Source organism: Xiphias gladius, chromosome 11, assembly GCF_016859285.1.
Source record: "Xiphias gladius isolate SHS-SW01 ecotype Sanya breed wild chromosome 11, ASM1685928v1, whole genome shotgun sequence".
Taxonomy (NCBI): Eukaryota; Metazoa; Chordata; class Actinopteri; order Istiophoriformes; family Xiphiidae; genus Xiphias; species Xiphias gladius.
In genome coordinates, this window is record NC_053410.1 from 755716 (window position 1) to 782074 (window position 26359).

A 26359-nucleotide genomic window follows, 5' to 3' on the forward strand; every position below is an offset into this window, starting at 1 on the left:
ATGTTTGTCGATAATGTTACTGTGTTTGTCATTGACATACTTGTTTTAGACTTTTTATACTTGCTCTCATAGATGCTGAAACCACCCAAAAAAATCCACAACGACAGCGACATAAAACAAGAAATATTTAATTCACAATTCAAGTCATAACAGGCCTTCAAACAGAGAAGACGTTTCTTAAAAACAAACTGGACGCTGAAACCTCCAGACAGAAGAGTCAAACGTGATCAGACGGACCCAAAAATTAAAGACTGACAACAGAAACAAAAGAAATCACGCAGATCGTAAAGAATCAAGCTCCGTGTGTGTCGGGCTGCGATGATTAAAATATTAAAAAGATAAACCGAGATTTTTCACTTCACATCTCTCCGTTCGTCGTCCAGTTTGGGTTGATCGTCATCGTCGCTCTGCAGTACGTAAAAACACTCCGCCGTGGTCTGGCCCAATCGCCGGAACCCTGTGTGCTGTGTTGGTGTGTGAGGAATGCTAACGGAAAAGGAATGACGTGCATGTGTTCAGTTCATGCACCGAAAACAAACTGTGTGTGTGTGTGTGTGTGTGTTCAGGCTGAACTGTCCGTCTGTTTCTCCTCACTGTGCGATGGGATGAGCTGTGCCGAGGAAATCGCTGAAACGACAACAACAGAGCAGGGACGTTAGTGTCACCTTCAGGTGTCCAAGCAAACAAACCAAAAGAGAGAACCACCACGGTCGCACCGACGTTTCAAACGATGAATCGTCTCAGTGGGTTTGTTCACGGGGGCGAATTCGTGCGTTGAGTTTAACGGCAGGGAAACTGGACGGCGCCGACCTCTGAATGACCGGAGAGTCCGAAACGTAGGAAGCTGTCCAGTGTTAAAGTTACAGTTTGGTTTAACCCTGTTCTGTTGGACCGTAAAATATACGGGGTTTTCATGCAGCTCTTGTGTTAACTGTTTCCAGAGTCCGACTCCCCGTTTCGGTCCCTATACTAAACATCAGAGTCCTGGATCCACAAAACCTCAGACCTCTCCCTGAGCTACTCATCAGTGCTGTTGCTCTTAATACAAACTCAGGGAGATCCACCCCAGCAGCTTGTCTGCTGTAAAGAAACTACACACGTCAAATGTTATTCATGATTTACTCTCTGATCAAAAACACATTTTACATCACTAACTTAAATATGTTTAGTAATTTGAAGACGTCACCTTCAGCTCGGACGTTTTATGGACTAAACAACTGCTCGAAAAGATAAAGCTGCAGCCCTGATCAGTTTTCCTGTCTTTGGGCCTGTGTAAAGGTTTCAGCCATCGCCACGGCTGCTTCTCTGGAGATCTGACGGTGCTGGTGTGTCGGACTTTGCTTTTTGCTGCGCATTTGCCCCGACCCTCCCCAACATTCAGAAAGGCTCGTTTCTCTGCAGCTGTAGTCTCTAGTTGCTTTACGCCTGATCTACGTCGTTTTTTCTCCACCTTGTAGTTGTTGAGATTGTGGCCTGGCATCCGTTTCATTCTTCTTGTAATGAACTTTTACCATTCAACCAATCAGTGACTACGTCCGGGTTCCGTCTCAAATCCACGAGACACAATGTGGGACTGAGTTTTACTCTGGTATCGTTTTGCATTTATTCCCCAAGTCAGAGTTTCCCGCGGTCCCGGTTCGTTGCTGCCGTACCTGAGGATGTTCGGCAGCTCCGGGCTCCTGTAGATGAACTTGTGCTTGTAGGCCAGAGAGGAGGGAAAGGGAACGAACTGAACTTTGTGACCGCTGAGGCTCTTTGACTGGGAGGCCATGTTGTACAGCTGCAGGAGGAGGAGGAGGAGGGTTGGGTTTAGTTCTTTTGGGGTGAAGTGTGAACTCCACACAACATAATTCTGCACACACAGTGTGGGGTATTTGAATGCATCAAGAGCTCAAAGACATTTTTATTTAATTACTCTTAGAGGACAGTTCTTCGTACCTTCTTGCCCAGATGGAAAGGAACCACGCTGTCGTCCTCAGCGTGGAGGATCAACACCGGACAGGAGATGTGATTCACACTGAGGAGAGACAGAGTGTCACGTCACGGAGTTCGTGTCACAGCGCAAATCAACACTAGCGGCACTGGAACTATTAACGGAGGAATTTGTACACGCCGAAGTGAAGCGGCCAATCAGCAGCCTCCTCGAAGCTGCAGTTCCTGTAATGTCCACTAGGTGCTGCTCCAAGAAAGCTGCGGTTTTTTCATTCTAATAAACTTTCACCAGCCATTTGTGTTTTTATCATCGTATGTTGGTATCCCGGCTACTGATGATTTGCTGTTAAGTATCTGGGAGTGAAAAAGCCTGCGGGGTCAGAGGTCACCAGCTGTAATAAGGTGTAAAAGCTTCTCTCATCACCCTGCTGTGGACTTTGTCCTCAGTCTGAGCAGCTCCGGGTCTGTTAGTCAGCTGTTGGTACGGAGTCTCTGGAGAGCCAAGTAACTGTTCACTAAGACTCGACTGGATCAAAACCTGCAGCAGCTCAGACCAGGTCTGACTGAGTCTGAGCTCCGAACCGCGGCAGAATTCATTTATTTACCCCCGGCTGGAGAACTCTGGTTGGTGTTGCTTGAAGACGTGTTTAAAAAAAAGCTCCAGTGCTCATGGGCTCCAACAACAGAAAGCAAGATCCTGAGAAAAATTAATGAGATGCTGCAAAAGTTCATGAAAACGGACTAAAAAGTTCCTCTTTCTACGTAAGCTACAAAACAGGGCTCTGGGTTTCAAAACGTTGCTCAGTTCCTGAAAAAGTTTCGGAGTTTCTGAAAAAAAATCCTGACTTTGAGAAGTATTTCCTAAGATCCTGAAAAACCTAAAAAGTTCCTGATTCGCTAAACAGATAAACAGGTACCAAGAATCGTTCAAGAGACAGTTCTAGAAAAAAGATTCATGAAGAAAGTCTGGGGAAAAATGTTCAAGTTAAACGTTCTTGACCTTTATTAAACATTTTATGCTTCTGAAAAAGTTCCTGGAAAAAACAAAACGGATCTGAAAAGATTCCCGACCTCGGTCTATTTTAAAAAGTCCAGCAGTTCCCAGGGAGGCTCCTTAACAAGAGCTGGTGTGGTCCAGCTTCAGGATCTGGAAATATTTAACCGTGACGCTCGCCTGAACTAAAGCTCAAAAGGTCAAAGGTCGCCGCTGCTGAGGCTAGAGTGGACCTACTTTTCGTCGCTGGCGAAGCGGATGTTGTTGGCTGTGATGGCGTCCAGGAAGAACCAATCAAAGCCGGGCAGGTATCTGTACACCTGAGAAACACACACACAAATCAAATACACACCTGCAGCCCTTACGCCCGTCAGCAGTGCGCGAGTGTGTTTGTTTGTGTTACCATGGAGAAGGGGTGGCTCTTGGCCTCCTCTCTGATGTTGGTGAATGGAGACTCTAAGATCAGGGCGTCGGGAGGACTGCCTGAAAACAAAAAGCGTGAATATCAACGGGGCCTTGGCGGGATTTCATACCGTCGGGGGAAATTAAAGCCCGACTGTTACTGGATGTTTGAGTCCCTGTGAATTCTCATACAACCGAGTCTCGAAAAAAGGCCGGGGGCTGAAAATCCAATCGAAAGCCGACCTATACGGGGAAGCCTGGAAGACTTGTGAGGGAAAATCTGGCGAAAATGCGGAGTCTCGTTCCGGGTAGTTCACCAGCGTACAGGGGAGGAGGGACACCCGACCGGACTCTCGCTGTGCTGAAGTGGTCTCTGCTGTGGAAATGGACGTTGGCAGCTAAACACGGAGGAAGGTTTGGGTTGGTCTTAACGGGGGACATCAGATAAAGGCCTGGTTCTCTCTGCCGCTGAGCTAAAGAAAGGCCCTGGACTCTATGAGAATTTACAGTGATGCCAATACGTCCACCACTAAAAGGTTTTGAAGCATAAATACACAACAAGACGGATGAATTTATATCTAATTGATGCTGCAGCTGTGTGTGTGTGTGTGTGTGTGTGTGTGTGTGTGTGTGTGTGTGTGTGAGATGAACCTCTGTCACACAGCTGTCTGACCAGGTTGGTGGCAACTCTGCAAAACAAACAATAAACAAATCAGATTGAATCACAACTTCCTTGGTACTGAACTGAGTCGATTGTGTTTATGTGCAGGTGTATTTACTGTACACGTGTGTGTGTGTGTGTGTGTGTGTGTGTGTGTGTTACCCTGTCCCCAGAGAGTGTCCCCAGATATAAAGTGCCGTTTTATCCAGCCGCTGTTTCAGCCAGTTGTAGATGAAAAGAGCATCTGATGTCATCCCCCCCTCCGATGGAGACCCGTCTGAATCCCCCCAGCCTGCACACACACACACACACACACACACACACACACACACACACACACACACACACACACACACACACACACACACACACACGCGGGTCGCTAAGCTGTCAGGACTAAAGTCAGCAGCTTTGTGACTTAAATGTATTGATGAGTCAGTGTTTCTCACCTCTGTAATCAAATGTGACTACATGGTAGCCTAAAGAACTGAGGACCTGAAGGAAGACAGGCAGAGACGAGTTCAGTCACCTGACCTCCGTCTAAATTTAAAACCAATCCATGTTAATGACGTGTTAATTGATCCGGTGGAAGAAGCAAAGCTACGAGGCATCACCTTAGATAATAGAGGTTAGTGGGATAAACACAAAGATAAGATGGTCACTAAAACGGGAAACGGTCTGGCAGCAGGGACCGGCAGGAGCCAAGAACGGAGAGGTCCTCGAAGAAAACCTGCTCCAGGGTCCACGAGACCGGAGACTGGGGCGACGCTTCACCTCGCAGCACCGCAATCACCGAAGCGTTGGGCCAGGACAACGCTGGACCGGGCTCAGGACCGGTCTCTGACTGTCCCTGAGCGGCCCGGCCGAGACCAGACGTAAACCCCCGACAACATCTGCGGAGAGACCTGAAGGTGGCGGTCGACAGACGCTTCACGTCCAGTCTGACAGAGTCTGAGAGGATCTGCCAGGTACAACGGGATAAACTGTCCAAATGTCCAACTGTCCAGGCGAGAGAAGCTTCTAGAGACTAAACCCAGAAGACTGGAAGCTGCAACTGCTGCCAAAGGGGCTTCGACAAGGAACCGGATGAAGGGTCTGAGAATTCAGCTTCAGATTTTCCAAAGCTAATCGAACACCGGACAAGTGTGATATGATGTCAGACTACAGAGAAAACGTTTCCAAAATTAAGCCAAAGTTTCAACTGGCTGACGAGGAAAGTGCCAGTGTGAGAAACAGGGAAAAAATAAATAACTAATAAGCTTATCAATAAATCAGACAATAAGAACTGTGTGTGTGTGTGTGTGTTTACCTTGTACAGCTGAACTCGGTGGTCTCCTCCTCTGCAGACAAACACCACAACAACAGAAAGGTCAAAGGTCATACATGACACCCACTGATGCAGGTGTATGTGTGTACGAGGGTCACCTGGTCCCTGCGTTTCCATGGAGATAGAGGATGACGGGGTGGGTGGAGCTAAAGGCGGAGACGTACCAGTCGCCCTCTTTCCCCTGAGCTTCTCTCCACATCTGAGCGGGAACTGTGTGCCTGAAACACACAGACACAAACACACTTTACGCACAATCCCCAGGACTCACATATTTAGAGGTCTCATGTGGTCTGGGACACACTTCGACGCTGCCCGCTCCACACGGCCAGGCGGAGATGGACCTGAGTTTCACCGGCCGCTCTTCTCTTCGGTAAACCTGCCGATCGTAACCCACGGACTGGCTCTGGTCCTGGATCAGTTCATCAGAAATAGCCACGGAGGCCTGTCGTGGGCCTTCATCCAGAAGAACCACGTCAGGGGTGTTGGAGATGTTACACAACGGAGCCCGGTTCTTCAGACGTGGTTTAACTAATTCAGACCAACATGATGTGATCAGGATAAAATAATCCAGTTAATTCTCACGGTTTGAGGTTGGATTTGTTAATCCTGGATGAAGTTATCTCCAGCTTTAAATAAAGAGAATTTAAACCGTGATCAGTGTCGGTCTGATCGGCTGATCATGTGACCGCTGGGACGTGAGGCAGGTGTTTTGGGAAGCCTCCCAGCATGCACTGGGGCAATAGATTAATGGTTGTGTTCTTTGGACGTATACCGAGCTCCACGGTGTGTCCACTGCTTCCAGGCTTCGATCGGGGTTTAATCAGGAATCCCCAGTGAATGTGTTCAGACCACAGCGATGTTGGTCACCGAGGGTGGAGCTTGCTCCCTGATGCAGAGACTCTTCAGTCGTCAGCATAAACCTGCTGCGACGACGAATCCTCCCTAAAATCTCTCAGAAAGCCGCTTTAACTGCATCACTGAGTCCTGCAGTCATTTATTTCATAGGTTTTAATGTTCAAATGACGAATTCCGGTTTTAATGTCAAATTAAGTGTCGTGTTCTGGTTCCATTTGTTCTTTTAACAGTCAGAATCTTTAAGTAAAGTGTCTCGGCCCTGATCCAGCCGACTGTCACTAATCCGCACTTTTGCAGGTTGGGGTTTAAGGGCTCGTTGCTATGACGACAGCTCCAGATCAATTTTAAAGCAACTTCGAAGAACCACAAAAAAAAAAAAAACGTCGACATTATGATCCGGATAAGTCGGTCATCCTCGTGTCCAGGACGAGGCCCAGGTCATTGGAGACATCAAACCGTCCTGTTTGTACATGATTACGTGTGTTGGTGACACCACTGGGACGGAAGCAGTTCGATCGACCATCCAACAACAGTCACGTCGCGCAGCACAGAGCCCTTTATAAACCGATTCGGCCATTCACGATACCCGCAACTGATCCTAGGTGCTGATCAGGGTCATAATGCACTTTACCGCGCGGGCGGCGGTTTCCACGGTACCGTCAAGAACGGCCGCATTTAGCTGACAGCAGCTGTAACGTGGTTTTCACAGTAAAGCGGAGAAGGAACTCTCCTTGATGTTGTACATGTTAGATAAGCAGTATCTGATGGTCTGATGGCCACAGTCCAAAGAACGGAACAGTTCCAGGAACGTCAGACTGCAGGTTTGTGTCTGTAAACATCACAGGTGATGCACAAACAGCAGCAGTAGGAAATGTTTTGAAAACTAGTCCCGAGTTACTAAAAAGACCCTGAGCTCATAAAAAAAGGTGGAGAAGTCACTTCCTTGAAACGTCCTCATTTCTGAGCATCTAAACTTGTTTTTTTGATCACTAAATCAGTTCCTGAATTCATAAACATTTCAGAAAAGGTTTTTGACTTTTAAAAAACGTTTCTGAGCTTATTTTTGGATCATTATCATCATTATTATTACTGATGCATTGATATGAAAGCATCCTTTTGATGCAGCTGGTGGTGGAGGAGCTCATTTTAAGTCGTTTCATAAGTCACAATATTCCATATTTCATGAGTTGATGTTTTGAATGTAAAATCTGCAATGTCTGTTGAAATGAACAAAGAATGACAAAGAAATTTAAACCCAGTCCGACCATGCGACCAAGTCTCTGATGGTCCAGACATGTGTGGCTGCAGCGCTGAAGAATCAGACACACCTGTGATAATCACCTGGATGCTGCTGTCATCGTTTACACAGTTCATGGAAACATCATGTCCCAAAACCAGGACACTCGTCTGCTTTACAGGCTCCGCCCACAGGACACCTGAACCTGTCTGTGTAGTCATAGCCGTGTGTGTGTGTGTGTGTGTGTGTGTGTGTGTGTGTGTGTGTTACCAGACTCCGATCTTGAGTCCAGCTTCAGGCTCCAGGTAGAAGTTGTGTGTGTGGTTCAAACCCTGGTCCAGGGGTTGCTTCAGGTCGATGAAGTACGGCATTCTCACTGGAGGGAGGGGCGAGAGGTCAGAGGTCACTGACAGGTCACATGACTGCTGCTGACTGAAGCACTGACACACTTCTGTCATCTCCTGTTACACCTGCTGTCAATCACCCATGCCTCCCCACTCACTTCCTGTCCTCTCAGACAGGTATCGGGTTTCTCCCGAGAGCAGAAGAAACACAACCCAGTGATCCCAGTGATCCCAGTTATCCCAGTGATCACTGGGACTGTGGGTGATCAAATGTTTAACTGATTGTGATTTTCTTGATTGATCTCTCCCAGTTTCATTGGCTGCAGAGTAAAAACTAGTAACTTCATCTCTGTCATTTAGTTTTGGGGTTTGATTGATCACATCTGAGTCCTTTCGAGTTCATCCTCGTTCACTTGTCTGTAACTAAAGTTGTAAATAAAGGTTGAGTTCAGGTGTGTGATCAGCTGTTGTTGGACCAGGATCCAGAAATCGTACAGTTTTTCATGGCAGCTACTAAATGAACCAACTTTAAGATGAATGAAGCCTAATTAACGCTGACGACCTGAACATGAGCTGAAATATTGATTATTGATTGAAATATGGAATACTGATTGTTGTGAGACAGTGAAAGAACAGCTGGAACAAACTGACTTTCAGAAGTAATCATTAATCAACACCCCCCCAGCACTAGCAGCATTAACAAAGGCTGGTCTCGTCCGTCTTATCTAATCCCGTGAACGAAGAGGCCTCTGACCTACGACCTGTTTTCGACTGAGTTGTCAGGTGACGTGGTGAAATCCTGCTTTGTCCCACTGAGACACTGAGCCAGGATCAGGTCCCTCCCGTCATCTGCAGCTCTAGAGAAGGTCGCCCCTGCTTTTATCTCCTCCACCTTCTATCTGTGATCTGTGAACTCCCCGGGATCCCGATCGCCGCCTGAGATCCTCCAGCGGGACCCTACCGACAGTCCCAAACACCCGCGCCGGGTCACTAAGGGAGACCGGGCCCCAGCTGTGCAACGGACTCAGTGTCCTCCTCTAAATCCCTCAACTCTCTCTAAAGCACTCTGTAACTGGGTTTTGAAAGGTGCTCGGTAAATAAAGCTACTATCATGACTTTGTCCAGGTGGCCAACACTAGCGGACAGCTGCGTATCGATTAATCAGTGGGCGAGTTTTCTGAAACTGAAACTGATAATTGGACTGGATGTCCCTGCCCCCAGTCCACATCTGTAAGAGAAAACTTCTATGTTTGAATGAAAGCCTTGCAGGTAACTCAGGTCTATTTTCTATAATATTCTTGTTTAGTCGTCATGTGCATGAAGTGCTATGAATGATGTTTCAATCATGTTTTAGTCGTCTTGTATTTTGCAGGACAAAAATCTTTCAAATTAAAATTAGAGCTGCAAAAAGAAAATGAACAGAAAATTAATCTGCAACTGTCGCAGATTAATTTTCTGCATTTGCACTTTTTAAGTACAAATGTCAAATATTTGATGGACTTTAGTGAATTAGTGAATTTGCTGAAGGTTCATGAAGTTCAGCATTTGGATCAAGCATCCCGTCAGATTTATTGTGTACAGGTGTTATTTCAACGAGTCAGATACACATTTAATCACCATTCAGATCAATAGAAGAATCAGATCGGACTCCGTGTCGGCTGATACTCAATATTTAAGGGCCCAGGTGTGTCAAGGATGACACGGTGTCTGTTTTAGGTGGATCATGGTACTTCGTCACGTTGGTGCAAAAATGGTATAAAAACGCAACATTGGCATGAACCAGTCCCGCTCATGATGACCTGAACACCCAGACACATTAGACACAGACACCTCAGTAAGAAAATGTCTGATGGAAAAAAAGAAGAAGAAACAGGCTTATTATTCTATATCATTAGATCTCAGACAATGGGTCAAGTTAAATTTGGGACTATTTACTCATGCACTGTAACTGTAGTGTAGTTTTCATTTGATCTGTTTTATTCCATGTTTAGCTTATTCTTACCTTCTTTTTTTATTTTACTCTTTTTGCTCTTTTTATTCAAACTTGCCATTCCTTGGACAAAATATGTGAAATGTGTAAAATTTTTCCTGAGGACAGCAGCGAGAAAAAGGGCCGCGATTTTAACGACACCCAGGGTTTATAATCTCTCTGCTGCATCGTGTCACGAACTGAAGCACTGGACACGGGAAAACTGTTGATGTCTTATTTATGAATGTCTAAACTGAAATAAATGAGAATCCATCCAACTGTAGGAGGAAAATCTTCCAAACGCTCACCAAAGTTGAGGAAGACGAGCTTGGCCTGGATGGACGGACAGAGTTTGATGATGAAGGGAACGGAGACGTAGACGACGAGCAGCCACATCATGGTCCTCTTCAGCTTCCCCACCAGACCCAACCTGAGGAGACACACAACAGATCCACATCGCTGCCGGATCACAGCCACCGACCGACCGCCGGCCTCAGCTCAACATATGACAGAAGAACGACAAACACGAGGAGTTGGTCCTTCGGGCGGGAAGAAATAAATTGAAGTGTATTCAAAGTCGAACGACGACAAGTGGTAAGAACAAAAGACAGAGGGTCTGTGACTCTTAAATACATGGTTCTGACTTCAGATCAAGCTTTGCTGAAATCTTCTCCATGACATAAACGAATTCAATCCTCTCTCTCACTTGCACAATATTTGGAAGCTGCAGCGTTTACCCGGAGACTCTGATCATTTCTTTTAGCTCTCAAAAGTAAAATCCTGAACAAATAGCCTCAATTATTGTCTGGTATGTTCTCAGGTAGGATACCAGGCACAAAAAATGTGGGTACAGTCCCCTACCAAGCTGCAACATCACTCAGCTGATCAGATTTTACTATAATGTCCATTTCCAATTCCCAGAACTGGATCTGGACTGTGCAGAACTTAAACAACAGAAAAAAGAATGACAAGGCCAACGACACAAACATTAGACGAAATTTAAAAAAAACCCTGCAGGTTCATGCGGCTGCAGCTTTAATCTTTAATCTCTTTAATTATCTGCTGCAGGTTCACTGAGCCCTCTCAGTCCCGACAGGTTAAAATATAAAGGGTGCAATCTGAGCCCACTCAGTGTGTGTGTGTGTGTGTGTGTGTGTGTGTGTGTGTAAGCTGAGTATTCACTCTAATGGCACTGCTGTTACAGGATCCGGCAGGTCTGTGAACTTCAATTATTCATCTAAGCAGAGACAGTCTGCCGCGTCTGCAGGACCTTCAGTCTGAAAATGTCTCCACATTCGAGACCATTAAACATATTAATACAATGTCTTTTTGCATGTTTGATTTAAAAATAAATCACTGACTCCTGAATGCTGATCATGTTCAAAGCAAAGCGTCAGTTTTAGGTTCAGATCTCCTACACGTGTTACTTTTAGTTTTTCCACTATTATTATTATTGACCTTGTAATAATAGAATAAAGTGGATGAAGGCAGTTGTTAGAATATACAGAGAGTACGCATCAGGTTTATACCTCAACTAGGGCCACTAATCATTTTTTAATCGTCAAATAAATTATGTCAAATCTCCAGTTTTACTTATTAAAATAATAATGTAATGTAAAAATAAAGTTAAATTATGTTTTAAAAGATAAGAAACAGAGAAAATGAGGCGCAGGGATGTTTTTGGTTAGTTTTGTATTTACTGAAGAAAGGACTGACAGCCAATCAACACGACAGTTATTCGTAATTTTCTGTCTAATACTGCAATGATTAGTTTATCAGTGGGTCAGTTCATCAAAAGGAAATCAAGGCAACTGTTTCGATAATCAAATAATCATTCCGGTCATTTTCAAAAGCAAAAACACCAAATATTTACCGTCAAAACGTGAGACTTAGATGCTTTACATTGTGTTATACAACAGTGAACCTAATATTCTTGGGGTTTCGGGCTGTTGGTTGGACGGTCATTTGAAACCGTGATGTGGCATTCTGACATTTCATTGGTCCAAAGATTAATCAATTCACTAAGAACATAATCAGCAGATCAACTGATAATGAAAATGTGACACACAGTCAAAAGCTCCTGGGGAAAAAAAGCGAAGTAAGCGAACCTTGAGTTTGAATATTTGACTCCAGATATTTGTTCCCAGGGTCAACAACAAACCTCCATGCTCTAACCGTGGTAGAGGAAAATGTCTGAGTCGGAAACTGAAAACCGTGGGTCATCAGTGAGGTAATCTAAGTGTAAAGTGCATCCTCTCTCGACCTTATTCGTGCTGAGGTTTGTCATTTGTCCAGTTAGTCTGTGTCACTTTCGGCCTCGGACGTCACCGTTTGTTTGTCTGAGCTCAGAGTAAAAGTGACAGTCGCAGTAAGACGCGGTAAAAACCAATCGCACCGATTCTACCGCCGAGGCGGCTCAGGTTCATGTGAGGAGCAGGAACAATGCACAGCGATTCACAGGCTGACGACAAGTAAAGATTAGGTTCGGACATAGACACAGGCTGACACACACACACACACACACACACACAATTAGAAGCTAAACAAAACGAAACTGCTTTCAGTTTATTTGTAAAACAGGACAGATTTGGTGCAAAGCACAGATCAGCTGGAAACCGTTCCCTGGCGTCAGCGTTAAAGAAGGTTGTCCTGGGACCGGAGGGATCTGCCTGGCTGATAGCGGCAGCCTTCAGTCTTATCTGCTGGTTCAGGGGGGAGGAGGAACATGAAGTGAGGGTCCTTTAAAAGCCTGGCTGGCCGATATCTGTTCTGTTCTGGAGTTTTCAAAGCAAAATACTGAGACCGACGGTAGAGCAGAGAACCTGGAGCTGCAGGTCAGTCGGTAACTGTAAGGAAAAGACTTCATTCTGTGTAAAACAGGGTCTGTCGACGTCAAACTGTTAAAAAGCTGCTGCTGATAAAAAGGAGCTGTTGATCTGGCTTTAGTGCTGGTGCTGACATGGACGCAGAGGACCGACATCTACAAACTGGTTTGACATTCTGAGCTGAACCTCGATCAGATATTCGACACGAAACCGCTTGCGATCTCTGTATTTCCTCCTTGACGAATATCACTCTGTTTCTAAAAATGTTCTTCCTGCCAAGGACTCACAACGCTGCCTTTCAAAATGTCCATTTACTCACATTAGAAAAAGTCAAGTTCAGAGGGACACGTGCAGGGGTGTCAACAAAAGAGAGGAGAAACTAGCAAGGGAAAGCGGCTGAGACATTTTCAGTTAGTTTACGATAGAGAACATTATAGCAGTAATCTCGCTGTCGAATTCGCTTTGGAAAAACAGCCGCAGAGAGCGAATCAGGTGCAGCTCCGTCATCTTCTCACGCCACCGAGGAGCTCGGACACGTCGAGCACGGAAAGTGCAAACTAAGTTCAGCCGTTCACACTGTGATTCGTCGTACGTGAGTATTGTACGATAACATTTGAATCATTAGCATTTTAAGATGCCTGAGAGAAAAGAAGCTGAAATATGCTGAGGTTTTAGACTGTACACACCGATTGCCGTGATAACTGCTACCGATGCACCGGCGTACGCGTTAGTTATTCACACGGGCATGGCGATGGATTATTAAACGGGCAAGGGGAGCCCACTGAGACTGCACGTGAACGAGGCCCAGATCTTTGCTCTACGCCCCCGGATGCACACAAAGAGCCAGTTTCTCTAAATGTTCCTTATCTGATGTAGTGAAATGTTACCATGTCCTCTTCCTCAAACCCCACACTGCTCCTCAGCTGTTAATACCTCCAGAAACCTCCTTTACACTCAGATCAAGCTGTTCTTTCAGTTCCTCGCATGACATGAAGAAATTCTGTGTGCGTGTGTGTGTGTGTGTGTGTGTGTTACTACAGCTTTCTTGAGCCGGTCAGTTTTATGTCTCCATGCGTTCAGCTGCAGGAAGCTCTGCAGCAGGAGCAGCTGGCAGAGAGCCTGCAGTATTTTTAGCTGGTGTCACACTGCGTGCTGCAACCTCAAGATCACACAGAGGTGAACCCACCACAGCGAGGTGTGTGTGTGTGTCACAAGAAACAGTGCCGAGCGTGTAGGACTGAAGCTGCAGGGCCAGTGCTTGTAATGCTTTCTAACAAGCTGGACTAGCGGCTCCTTAAAGGCTGCAGCTATAAATTATTTTCATTTTCAATTATTCTACTGATTAATTTCTCAATTACCGATTCGTCGTTTGATCTGTGAGATGTCAGCAAGCTGCGGAAAATGTCTACCACAAGGACAAGTCCAAGGTGACGTCTTCAATTGTCTTGACTGGTCTGACAAAAAGTCCAAACCCAAAGAGATTCCATTTACTATCATGGAGGAGCAAGAAAATATAAAGACACCTACAAAGCTGGGACCAGTGAAGTTTTCCATTTCTGCTTTAAGAAAAAAGAGAAAAAAAAAATCGTTGCGCTTAGTTTTCTGTCAATTGTTGCAGTTCTAGGTGTTTCCCTAATCCAGGGACTAATAAAACTCAGTGAAAACCCTTCAGCGATGCCAAGACTATTTGGTTCAGACTGAATCGTCTCAACATCTGTTGGATGGACGGTGATGAAATGTGGTTCAGACGTTCACGTTCCCCTCAGGATGAACCGCGACAACTCTGCTGGTCCTCTGACTTCCCATCCAGCGCCACCATCGGGTCAACATCTGAATTTGTCCGGGTTTATGAGCAGATACCTGCAGAACTAATCACGTTCCCATCGGCCTCAGCTGGACTCTGCGTTTACTGCTGACTCGCTAATGTTAGCGTGCTAACGTACTAAACTAAGATAGTGAACATGGTTCTCGCAGGTCACAAAGGAGATTTCCACCATCTGCTCAGTTTGTATGTTCGACGTTCTTCCCTTAAGTTTAACAGCAGAACTGTGTCGATGCATCCGTGACATGTAAAAAACACAGTCCTGGATCAGGGCTAGAGTTTGGTCAGACGGGGGCGTACAGCTGCCATAAAACCATCATAAATACTGACATGAAGCGGACTCCTGGGCCTGGGTAGTCCTACTTCAGGTGTGTTTTGATCTGTACCGACCTCAGTCTTCACACAACCTGGACTAATTCTACATTTCTAGAAAGCTCCAAGTCTCCTGATTCTATCTGGGCAAAGCATTTTAGGATCCGTTTCCTAGATTCACTTGTATTAAACTCTCTTCTGCTCATTCCGACTTTTTGGTTGTAAGATTTAATGAGTTTCCTTTCAAAGGAGACCAGGGTTACGCTTGTAATCAGAAGGACCTTTTTAGTTTGGGGATGTTATTTTCAGACCTGTGCCCAAACATGGGGGTGTCTGCTAACAGGTTAAGCTCTATCTTAGCTTCAGATGCATAAAGATTCTAACAGCATCGGCATTTGACAGGATTTCAAATGTCGATGATACACTGATGAAAACGGTGGTGGGATTGAAACTGTGAGGCGTCTTGTCTGTTTTTATTTTCCGACAGGACTGAGGACAGCGGCAGGAATCTCCCGGAGGGTTTCTTCTCCATCAATCCGTCACCTCCAGTGAAAATAAATGATGGGGCCTGTAAACACTTCGTCTGAGTGCGGGACACTTATTGGGGCTGCAGCCAAAAACCGTTCCTTCCATTATAGACTCAGGGGATGACGGTGCATCCTGTTCACCTCCGCAGACAAACACAGAAACCTGAACGTTCACCTCAGTAGTACAACAACTCGGTCGCATCTGTCTCCAAAGAGCAGAGAAAACAACCAGAGACCAATGGTGATACTAGTCTTTACAGCAGGAAATCTGAGAAACCGTTGACATCCGCTGCGGTAACCTGGTTACAGTGACAAGATTCAGATCTCAAAGTTATGGCGAGAAGATCTCATAACTGTAAGATAGATTTCTCATAATGACAAGATGCCGAGTCATAACTAGGGCTGAACGTTTCGAGGAAAAAATCTAATTTCCACTTTTCTGACAATTCCCTCGTCTATAAATGAATTTTCACATCTGTATAAATGATATTAAACAGACATCCTATTAAAATAGCAAAAACACAAACTTCAAACCTCTGAATTCCTCTTTGCTGTTAATAATGACGTTATAATTATTAAAATAATGACCCTTATGATTCAAATCACAGCAAACTGCCTCCTTTCAACCGCTCATCCCCTCTTTCAATATAAAAGCGATTCACTGTTAAGCCCAAGTCACAACGATGATCAAACGGCAGTAAATGTTCTATCAGAGCGAATCTGAACGACATGTTTATAGTATTTATAGTATCAAAAGTCTTTATAGTTGTCCTGAATGCAGACTGGAAGGAGGAATGAAAAGCCAGTCATCATGGGGGGAAACAAAACTGTCTCCATAATCATCATGTTACGATAAATGTCTCAGTTCCGCATTTGATCAACACTCCTCTGCACCAACGCCGTGGCCCAGTTCGGACCTGGTAGTAACAGGCCTCTCGGGTGATCCGATCACAGGCGGACAGCTCCAAGGACGTCAGCTCACACCTGGCATTAGAAGGCGTCTCCACAGGCGTCTCGACTGACCGCCTGCGACCGGAGCTCACCTCCCCGCTCTATATGCCAATAAACACAAACATCATCAACCAACAGGAGGCAGCATTCCCTGTGTCCTGTCTGCCGCAAATTAAAAGCAGAAGAAGACATCAAAACGATACGAACCGGGTTAATTCCTTGGCTCGTTCCAGACAAACCAAATCACCCAACATCTGACGCTCTCGCAAAATCTCTCTGTGGGTTTTCTCACATTTTCAGACGTCGCGGACAAAGCCAGCTTACGACTTGTATTTATTTGCCAATGAGTTTGTGTATCTGCTTAGGCAGAGGACGTCATTTGAGCAGGCGGTCCTTCAATGTGGTCCAGGACACATTTACGTACACACTGCCAAACGATCGTGGCCATATGCGGCTCAGACCACCTCCCAAAGTGGTCCGAGCGAACGGATCTCAATGCGTCTTTTTTCTTCTTCTTTTCTGCCATTTTCAGATGGTGATCGTGGAGTGATGACGGGAAATCAGGGACGAGAGAGATGCGAAAAGGTCCCCAGCCAGATTCAAGGCCCGGGATGTTGTGGTTAATGTTCAGCATCTGAAGCCTGGGAGTTTCCCAACATCTACACTCTAACGTCAGAACAGCACAGCTTGACTGCACATCGTCTCTCGGAGAGGGCATGGACAAAGGCTCAGGTCTCTCCTACCACTAAAGTTCTTCAGTGAGAATGAGGTCAGAGGTCAGAAGGTTCCGATTTTTGGTGAGTCGGGGGATAAGTGAGTTTACTCGAAGTCATCTGAGGTCTGAGACGCTGACTCCGTCAAACAGAGAGCTGACTTCTTCTTTCAATCTTCCGTTTGAAAGAAGTGAGGAATCAAACCCGTGACCCGAGTCGTACGGACACGCCCGGAGAGGTGGCTTCCTGTCAGCACAGACGCTTGGTCACAAATGTTCAAGATCTGACCCTGAAAATGGGACTGAACAGAACCAAAAAAGCCCAACTGAGAGCAAGCTGGACTCGGAGCTCCTCCTCCTCTCTTTGCCCTGTCAGTTATTTCTTCACATGATGGGGATCTAATTTTAGAGTTCACCTCTCTTTAAACGGGGTCAAAACACTTTACATCGACACAGCGCCGAGACCGACTGACTGCAGCATTTTTAAAGGAACCTTCTGTTGTTTTAGCAGCTTTACGCAGAATAAATCACTTTTTTATTTTTATTTTTAGACTGTCCAGTATTTAATACTGTTTTTCTAGATATCTGAGTTACTGGTAAAGTTGTGAGACTGTGAATTTAAAAATGTAAAGAGTTAACATCTAAATCTTGCCGTTATTTCTTCTCCATCAAGAGTCCCAGTATTATCCTGGATTACAGTAGTGCTGGCAGTTCTTCTGCTGCAGCAGGAACCTTTAACTCAGATAATTCAACATCAGAGACCTGGACATCAGACATAAAAGCAACCAGGGGCCAGATGTATAAACCATGTCTCGTCTGTTCGGTTCAGCTAGCTGAGGCGTCTGTCCCACCTGAGCAGGTGTTTCCACCTGCTGTACATACGTTAATTACAGCCAATGACGCACAGGTCAGTCTCAGCAAGTAGATACGGTTTTTGTATTATCACGTATAGAACCAGTAAAAGCAGGGTCTGCTGTGGGAAGACTGGGGAAACTGTTTCATGGTTATTTCCTGTTGAAGGCTCCAGACCTTTTGATGAAGGAGAACTGGACCGGACTTGGTTCTGTTGGATACTGTATGTCCACCGGGTCCAGTCTGATCTAATGGATGCTCTTCAATGAAGCCTGGACGCTTGTATGTCAGTCTGCTGTTTAATACGCTGGGTTCTGTCTGACCAGTCGTTGACCAGCGACAGGCGGTTTTAAATTAAGTCGTTATCTTGAGTCGTTTCATTTATAAGTCAGGTAACGTGGTGTTTAATTAATCCCTTCTTTAAATTCCTAATTTACCGTGATTTAGTTGGTAACAGGTCACGTCAGTGGTTAAAAACCAGTTCTATTGTGGAAAAAGACCACTGGATTTCATAAACTGTTAACGATTAACCAACTATTGATCAAGGAAGTTGCTTAAAATTCGGATGCTTAGCCTGTTTTATGCATTTGATCCCTGATGGGATCCCGGTCAGAGTGAGGAGGAGGAGGAGCTGCAGCCTTCATCACGATCATCACCACTGTGGCTGCTGTCAGCAAATATATGTGGCCACACTGCACCATGTGGAACGTGAAGCACTGTGGCCTGATTCATTTAATTGCGTCAGGCTTCACCACTCATGGCGGCTTTTGCTCTACGGTTGCTGTTCCTCCGTTTGACCACTATTACTCAACTAAGTGTCTGGAGTGCAGACCTGTCTTCAGACCGTGTAACTGCTCTGAGACACTTGTATAAAAAGACACATAGCGACCTCCATCATGCAATTTTTATCAATATCAGGAAAAAGAAAAAAAGGATTTCTGGGGAATTTTGAGCTTGATGCAAAGCATGCTGGGAAGTACATGTGAATGTGAAAACAACAACTCAAAGTAACTTAATTTGATGAGTTCAGTTAAAAATCCACTGGACACTGAGCCTCCTGAGCTCATGGTTTTAAGTTCTGAAAATGATAAAACAATTTAGAACTGAAACGGACAAATGGACCTAATTACACAGAGTCAATAATACAAGAAAAGTGGATTTAATATATCTTATTGTTAAATGTCACAATTGGTTTTCCTGCATTAAACAACTAACGAACTCAAGTCGGCAGAACTTTCTCGACCGATCGCAGATTAAGATTCAGTCACTTTCGGAGAAATGAGGGAGCGGCTTCATTTGTTGGCACAGCTTCACTTTTTACTTTGGAGGCTGGGAATTTCAGCTGCTAAGGCCCGACAACCTGCGGGTATAATTCCTGCCAAAGAATAAAAGTTGGCGTTTTTACAGTGCGCAGTGAACCGCGGTGTCCTCTATCAGCAGGTTGAGGGGGGTGTTCAGGTCGACCTCCTCGGCGTGTAATCTGCAGAGACACTCTAATGAGGATTAGACCGAAGAAGAAGAGTTAACCTGACAGGACGCACAGCGGATTATTTAGACGTGAAGGCGCTAAGGTCTCCATCTCGTTTCCTACCGCACTGTACAACTGCTGACACGAAACTACGGCGAGTAATGTGGGTCAAAGCTGAGGCAGAACGTGGCGCAGCAGAGTCTGATGGATGATGTTTGTTGACTTCCTGCTGATCATTTGACCTGTGGTGCTGTCTTCACGGCCTCTGTAGGATCCGCGCTGTTGGGGCTGCAACTAACGATTATTTCTATTATTGATTAATCTGCCGGTCTCGGTCTTGATGATTGTTTGGTCTCTTAAACGTCAGAAAATAGATGAACGTCCTAAAGGCCAAGGCGGCGTCTTGAAAAGTCGCGTTTTGTCCGAGCGAAAGACCAAAATAAAAAGAAGGGAAAAAAAAAAAAATCAGTTTAATGTCACATACAACAAAGAAAAACAGCAAATCTCATCTGAAATGAGCAACATCCAATCGACTATCGTTTCAGCAGTGGTGGAGGAAGTATTCAGATCCTGTACTTCAGTTAAGTACTAATACCACAGAGTAAAACTACTCCATTACAGGCAAAAGTCCTGCATTTAAAGTGTTACTTAAGTAAAAGTACGTGAGTATAAACAGGAAAATGTACTTAAAAGTACAAGTACTCACTGCAGGAAAATGTCCCCTGCGACTGTTCCGCTCATTAATGTGTAAACAGCATTTTAATGTTCAGCTGGTTGAGGTGGAGCTAATTTTACATGCAAATATTTAGGATCATAATATTTAGGATCAATGTGCCAATGATTTTCTCCAATAATTAATTAAATGCTTGGTTTGTAAAAATCCAGAAATGTCGTCAGAATGACTAAATTATTAAACAATAGTTGCAGATTAACTTCCTGTTAATTGCTGAACCAGTATTGACTGTTGTGTACTTGTTGTGTAATGTAACTGCAGCTGTCAGATAAATGTAGCGCAGTAAAACGTGTAATGTCGACAGTAGACTCCTCCGTTCAAACCGATCCGCAGCTTCCGGTCTGACCAGCCCGTCGGTCTCGGTGAAACCAGTCACACCAGTCAACACGAGTCACATCAGACCACAGCCTGACAGACTGGTCTGCTCTGCTTGTTTCATGTACATCAATATACCGTATGTTAAAAAAAAAAAGTTTCAGATGTTCTTTTCCTTTTCACAAACCTTCTATCAGGTTGTTTTGGAGCCATTTACTGAGAAAATATTAAGCGTGTTGATATCAAATTATATCCAATATCAGTGCAAAGAATTTATTAATGTCCTTTTATTATTTCTTCCATTTTACTTGCTTCTCAATAGATTCTTATCTTACTCTACTTAATTTTTAATGTTACTATACGTGTGCTAACTCCCATTGGATTTATTTTTTTAAATTTTAAATGAATTTATAATATGATTTCCATTTCATTTAACATATTATATTAATTATTGTTTTGTAATATTATACTTTTATTATTTATTCCTTTTAATGATATTTTCATTATTTTGTTTTCTTAAATTCGCTTAATTATTACTTTTATTTATTTATTTTACATTTATAGAACTAATGCATGAGTCTTGAATTAAAACCAGCTAAACAGCAATAAACACACACTAGAAATCGATTTAAAATGCTGTTTACTGTTTTTGTGAAGAAGCTGAATTCCTCTTCTTCCAACACAGAATCTGTTCAAACTATTCGACTTAAAATCAGCAGCTGATTTTCATTTTTGTCTAAACTGCTGTTTCCTGTCCTGTTGTCACACTGGAGTATGATGCTTTCATCATTTAGTTCTTACTTCATGTCAATAAAAAGGTTAAAAAAAAAAAGTCAGTCAGTCAGTCAGTCCTGGTTCCCGGTCTTACCTCCTGAACGGTTTCCCCATTCTGGGCTGCTCTGCCGGCCCCTGCGGACCGCCGGCTGCGGGCCCCACTGCTCCCCTGCCGGGACGCTGCTTCAGGTCCGGGTCGCTGTCCAGCAAAATGCCGGTGGTCCCGCTGTCAGGCTCCACAGTCAGAGAGTTATTCCGCTTTCGCATCACTGAAAACGTTAAAAAAAAAAAAAAAAAAAGCATTAACGATAGAAAAGCGACTGAATGACAGGCCGTCACTGCGGGCCTGTCAGCGGGGACGAGGCCCTTATCCTGCCAGGTAACGGAGCGTTGAGAGCCGGTGAGGACGGAGCTCGGTCCCGGCTGTGCCTCCAGCTGCTCGGCGCTCCGCACTGAGACCAGCGGAGCGCAGCTGATCCGCAGCGAGCTGCCGCAGCCAATCACAGGGCAGGAGCACAGTCACGCGGTCTCCCTGTGTTGCGTCCACGGCTTCTGGGGAGCGTCGGAGCAATGACAATCAAAACAAAACTGGCTTATGAAAATTAAAAAAACAAAAACATAGCTAAATCCCAGTCTTCCAAAATTAATGATTGGATTCAGTATTTAGAAAATCCCGGTTACAGCCCTGAAAAAACGCGTGACCACGGTTCTGTCCAACACACTTGTACTGTCACGATGTTTTACATTTATGTTTCGGTTATAGTCAGTGGTCTGCTTGCGACGCGTTTAGGGGACATAGTAAATTGTAGCTACAGAAAATAACCTGGGATACACTCTCCCCCTAAAGCTGCTTGAGTCTCTGCACGCACACCGGTCACATGCCGCCTGTGGGAAACACACTGCACATGGTTTCACTTCAATTACTGTCTAATACTTTAGGTACATTTTGCTGATAATACTTCTATACTTAAGTAACAATTTGAAAGCAAGACTCTCACTATTTTTACAGTGTAAGGTATAAAGTAGCATTTAAGGGTGATACTCAAGTAAAGTAAAAGTATATCAACTTATGAAAAAGAGAGTACACATAGTAACAACGACATAGTAACCGTTTGAGGGCCAAACATTTTAATTTATTCAATATTTTTACAGAAAAGTTCATCAGAACTGTGTTTCTTCTTCTTTCCCATGAATCATCTGACGACCCCCCAGGTTCACCTGGTGACCTTCTGGGGGGGCCCGACCCCAGGTTGGGAACCAGTGGACTAAACTCTCTCCCTGTCTATGACGTAGCTAAAAGCAGCTCCACCTGGAGCAGCTCCAACAGTAAAGTGCTGTTGAAGCCTTCGTGACTCAGTGATGATATTATAATTTATTATTATATATCAGTCACTTTTCTGCCAAACAAGTACTTTTACATTTAATACTTTATGTAAATTTAGCTGATAACACTTGACTAAAGCAAGTTCTCCTGCTGAAATCCAAATCCAACCGTCCCAGAAGTGAACGTTTACCATCTCAAACCTGAGGAGAGCCTCGTTTTCTTGGTGGAGCTGGTCTTTCCTGTGGAACTCGAACGCAGCATTAAATGGATCGACGGAGCTAGCAGCAAAGCTAACGAGCTTCACCGAGAGGCGACGGAAACGAACCACAACGTCCCGCTGTTTCGGACACTTTCATAACAGCAGAGCCGGTACCGGAGCCCGTGTCGGCCTCTGGTGACTCTCCGGCGCCACTTGAAGCCGTGAGACGGGTTTGTTTTTAGCTGAACGGATTTCACACCGCGGGCTAACAAACGATTTCCCAGCGATAAACGGCTCATTTCCGTTTGTAGTTATCAGCATATTCAAAACACACGTCCTCACCTCTCGGTCTGCGGAGGATAAAGCGGCTTCACAACATGACTTGGTTCATTTAAGGGGCAGAAGTTGTTCGGCGTCGACAGCTCGTTTCGCTGGTTTGTCCCTCGGCGGCAGCCGGAGCGTCCCGTCGTCCCGTCATCCCGTCACGTGTTCACAACATCGAGCTCCGGTTTTGCCGCGAAACCGGTCTGTCGTCGTCCTCCGAAAGACTCCGAGGTGTTTACGGCGGAATAAAGACTCGACTTCTTGTTTTCCACGGGGCGTGTTTGCGTTTTACGGCCCCGGGATGTTTTGCGAGAAAGCCATCGAGTTGATAAGAGAACTTCATCGGATGAGGGACGGGCAACTGCCCGCTTTCAACGTGAGTAACCCCCGTTCCTCCAGTCTCTGTAGTTCAGAACCGGCGATCTCCATTCAAAAATCGTGCACTTTTAAATTCAGTTGCTTATTTACAGAAATCGACACCTCTTGTTAATCGTACCGACAGATTCTCGAACGCCGGGGAAGTGTCTTACATTTCGGCTCCAACCTCACACACCAAGCGACCGTTACTACGGTAAAACGGACCACGTTCATTTCGGTGATCCGCAGCACGCACCTTACAAGAGACTTTCTATTCGCCAACATCAGTGCCTCTTGGCGGGGTAACGTCTACTGCTTGCGCCGAATCATCCACCTGCCGCCCCCGTTAGCATCGAGGCGTCGCGTCCTGGGGCAGGACGTACCGGTTCTACCGCTCATCAGCGAACATGAGATCGGCGGAGTTTTGAATGGAGATCGTTGGCCGGCCGACGCGGAGGACGCCGCAGTCCCACACGCGTGAGCTCCGACTGGAGTTCGGTTGAGTAACGGTGGTTTCTGTCTCGTCCTCAGGAGGATGGACTGCGGCAGGTTCTGCAGGAGATGGAGGCCCTGTACGACCAGAACCAGAGCGACGTGTGAGACCTTTTACTGTGTTACTTCGTGTGGGTCCGGAGTTGTGCGGACAGTTTTTCTGTCCTCATTTCAGTTTTAAACGTGGTGAGGAGGTGATCGGGGTTTTCCGGGTTCGGTTCCGTCCAAAGGTTTTATTCACTCGTCGCAGTATTTTCACGGGGGTTCGGGGGGATACAGGAGGAGGACCAGCTCCCATCTGTCTGATCCGCATGGTTCTGTCAATCTTCTCCTTTAACAGGTTTTACTCCTCCCTCCGTTGGGTTTGTTGCGTGTTCATTAGTTTCTGACTGACAGTAACGATTGGCACCGTTAATTAATCTGCACATTATTTTCCCGATTAATTGTTGCTATAGAAAATATCAGCAAACAGTGTGAAACGCCCATTGTAGTGAATTAGAGCCGCAGGTGACGTCTGTAGATCCGGTCTGGTTTTATTCGACCGACACGGAGAGAACACGGGGGAAACAGAAAATCCGGACCAGGACCAGGACTAGTTTGTTACTTGAATGATTCGTTTATGAGCAGAATTGGAGCCGAAACAAGCCGATTGATCGATCAGTCGATCAACCAAAACATAATTTGCAGCTATTTTCTTTATTGATCAGGCAAAAACGGCCAAATATTCAACGACTTCGGCTTCTCCATTGGGCGGATTTTCCGTTTTTCTCTGTTTAATACCAAACCTCACCGAGCTTCAGGGACAAATGCGAGGCCTCCCTTAGTGGACATGAGACCGACCGACCCCCACAGCGTCCCCCCAAGACCCATCGCCTTTCTCTGCGTGTTTCAGTAACGAGGCGAAGTCGGAGGGTCGGGCCGAGCTGATTCCCTCCATCAAGCTGCGCCACTGCTGCCTGCTGAGGAACCAGCGCTGCCTCGTCGCTTACCTGTAACCACGTGACACGCACCCTCACACCTGTACATCCTCTAGCCGGCGGTCGGCCGCCGTTTTAAGCGGAGCCACCGTAACGTGGACGCGCTCACGCCCGATGTCTCCGTCCTTTCAGGTACGACCGTCTGCTGAGGATCCGAGCTCTGCGGTGGGAGTACGGCAGCGTGCTGCCCGCCAACGTCCGCTTCCACATGTGTGCGGAGGAGGTGAGTGGAGACAGATGAACGATTTCTAGGAGAAAATAGCCCGGCTGCATTGTGGGAAACGTAGGATCCGGTGGAGTAGGGCTAAACTCATCAATCATCTTTTAATCTGTCTTCCAGAGCAGCGACTGTGTGGAAGTGTCTCACACTGAAACTGCTGTTTACTGAGCTAAAATACTGTGTTTTAATTTCTGTGTTTTTGATCAGACTCCCGCGGTTCAGCCGGAGTTTTGTTAAATTCTTTTTTCCTTCCCCCGAGCGAAGCCGAACCCCCGGACGCTTGTTCCGTCCTGTGCATTCTGAGTTCAGGTGTGTTTGTCCCCGTGTTAAACGACCCTGACGGCGACTGCGTGTTTTCTGTCTCAGCTGCAGTGGTTCGGTCAGTATAAAAAGTCTCTGGCCTCCTTCATGCGTTCTCTGGGCGGAGGCGAAGGTCTGGACATCACTCAGGACATGAAGCCTCCCAAGAGTCTTTACATCGAGGTGAGGCTCCCGGCTGTTCGACCTCTGACCTCCGGCTGCGCTCTGACCTCACGATGCTGACACCGCGGCGTGTGTGTGTTTTCCAGGTGAGGTGTTTAAAGGACCACGGAGAGTTCGAGATCGACGACGGGACGGTGATCCTGCTGAAGAAGAACAGTCAGGTCAGAACAGGAACCGTGGCATCCAGTCTAAACACTGACGTCCAGGTTCTCCTCGCACGCACACAAGTATAGTCACTTTATTTCATCACCACAGCAGCTTCAGGAAGTTTTCAGACGCCTTCGCGTTGTTCCGTTGTAGGTTTCATTTAGAACAGATATCGATCTATACTCAATAACCCGAAACTGAATTCTCTCCTCTACTGAAGGATCCCGACCCTTAATCCAGGTCTTTGTTGAAGCCCCTTTGGCAGCAGTTCTGTCTGAAATGGTCTCGATTTCATTGTGGAGGGATTAGAAACGATCAAATAACCGGTAGAAAAAAATAGGAAATAACGTTAAAGCCTGTTACAGCATGAGGCCTGGCAGTTCAGAGAGAGACATGATGATACCCCCCAGTCTCCAGGTCTGGGGGGGTTCTCAGACACGGGAAGTCCTCACGTCAACGTCCGTCTCTCTGTCCTCAGCACTTCCTGCCGCGGTGGAAATGTGAGCAGCTGATTCGTCAGGGCGTCCTGGAGCACGTCGTGTCCTGAGGCGAGAGGGGGACCGAGCGACGAGCCCCAGGGACCCCCGCCCCGGGACTGACCGTGTACACCCGCCTGAGGATTATTTTCTGATGAGAAATAAAACATTCTTTGCTCTAAATGTTTTGGCGTGTTTCAGTCCGGAGCAAGTGGCAGGAGACCTGCTCGCTACTTAGATACAGCTGAACCCGCCGGGTTACACTCGAAACGTTTCAGTCGCCGAGGGGTGTGGTCCTCGCTCCCGGCTCAGGTTGGTTCACCCAATAATTAATCGATCGATCGAACG

The 26359-nt window shown here is 45.8% G+C and overlaps 2 protein-coding genes across 5 annotated transcripts; one reads left to right on the forward strand and one right to left on the reverse strand.

Annotated features, from left to right (window-relative positions):
• Positions 1 to 112: 112 nt before the first annotated feature.
• abhd12 (abhydrolase domain containing 12, lysophospholipase) lies at positions 113 to 24843 on the reverse strand. Of its 4 annotated transcripts, none has more exons than XM_040138841.1 (14): positions 24719 to 24842; positions 21107 to 21281; positions 10030 to 10151; positions 7679 to 7784; positions 5415 to 5534; positions 5299 to 5329; positions 4439 to 4484; positions 4152 to 4281; positions 3980 to 4017; positions 3330 to 3409; positions 3164 to 3246; positions 1939 to 2017; positions 1653 to 1780; positions 113 to 627 (listed from the first exon to the last, which is right to left on the reverse strand). In XM_040138841.1, exons 1-14 carry the CDS (start codon positions 24732 to 24734, stop codon positions 591 to 593), a joined length of 1191 nt encoding a protein of 396 aa, XP_039994775.1. In that variant the 5' UTR covers positions 24735 to 24842; the 3' UTR covers positions 113 to 590. The 4 variants fall into 4 exon arrangements, with proteins under 4 accessions (XP_039994775.1, XP_039994776.1, XP_039994777.1 ...); XM_040138842.1 differs by lacking the exon at positions 24719 to 24842 and adding an exon at positions 22878 to 22988; XM_040138843.1 differs by lacking the exon at positions 24719 to 24842 and adding an exon at positions 22527 to 22550.
• gins1 (GINS complex subunit 1 (Psf1 homolog)) lies at positions 23129 to 26188 on the forward strand. The gene is made up of 7 exons (XM_040138845.1): positions 23129 to 23235; positions 23748 to 23812; positions 24601 to 24699; positions 24818 to 24908; positions 25272 to 25388; positions 25475 to 25549; positions 26014 to 26188. The coding sequence occupies exons 1-7, from the start codon at positions 23161 to 23163 to the stop codon at positions 26080 to 26082; spliced, it is 591 nt and encodes a 196-aa protein (XP_039994779.1). The 5' UTR covers positions 23129 to 23160; the 3' UTR covers positions 26083 to 26188.
• The last annotated feature ends 171 nt before the right edge of the window (positions 26189 to 26359 follow it).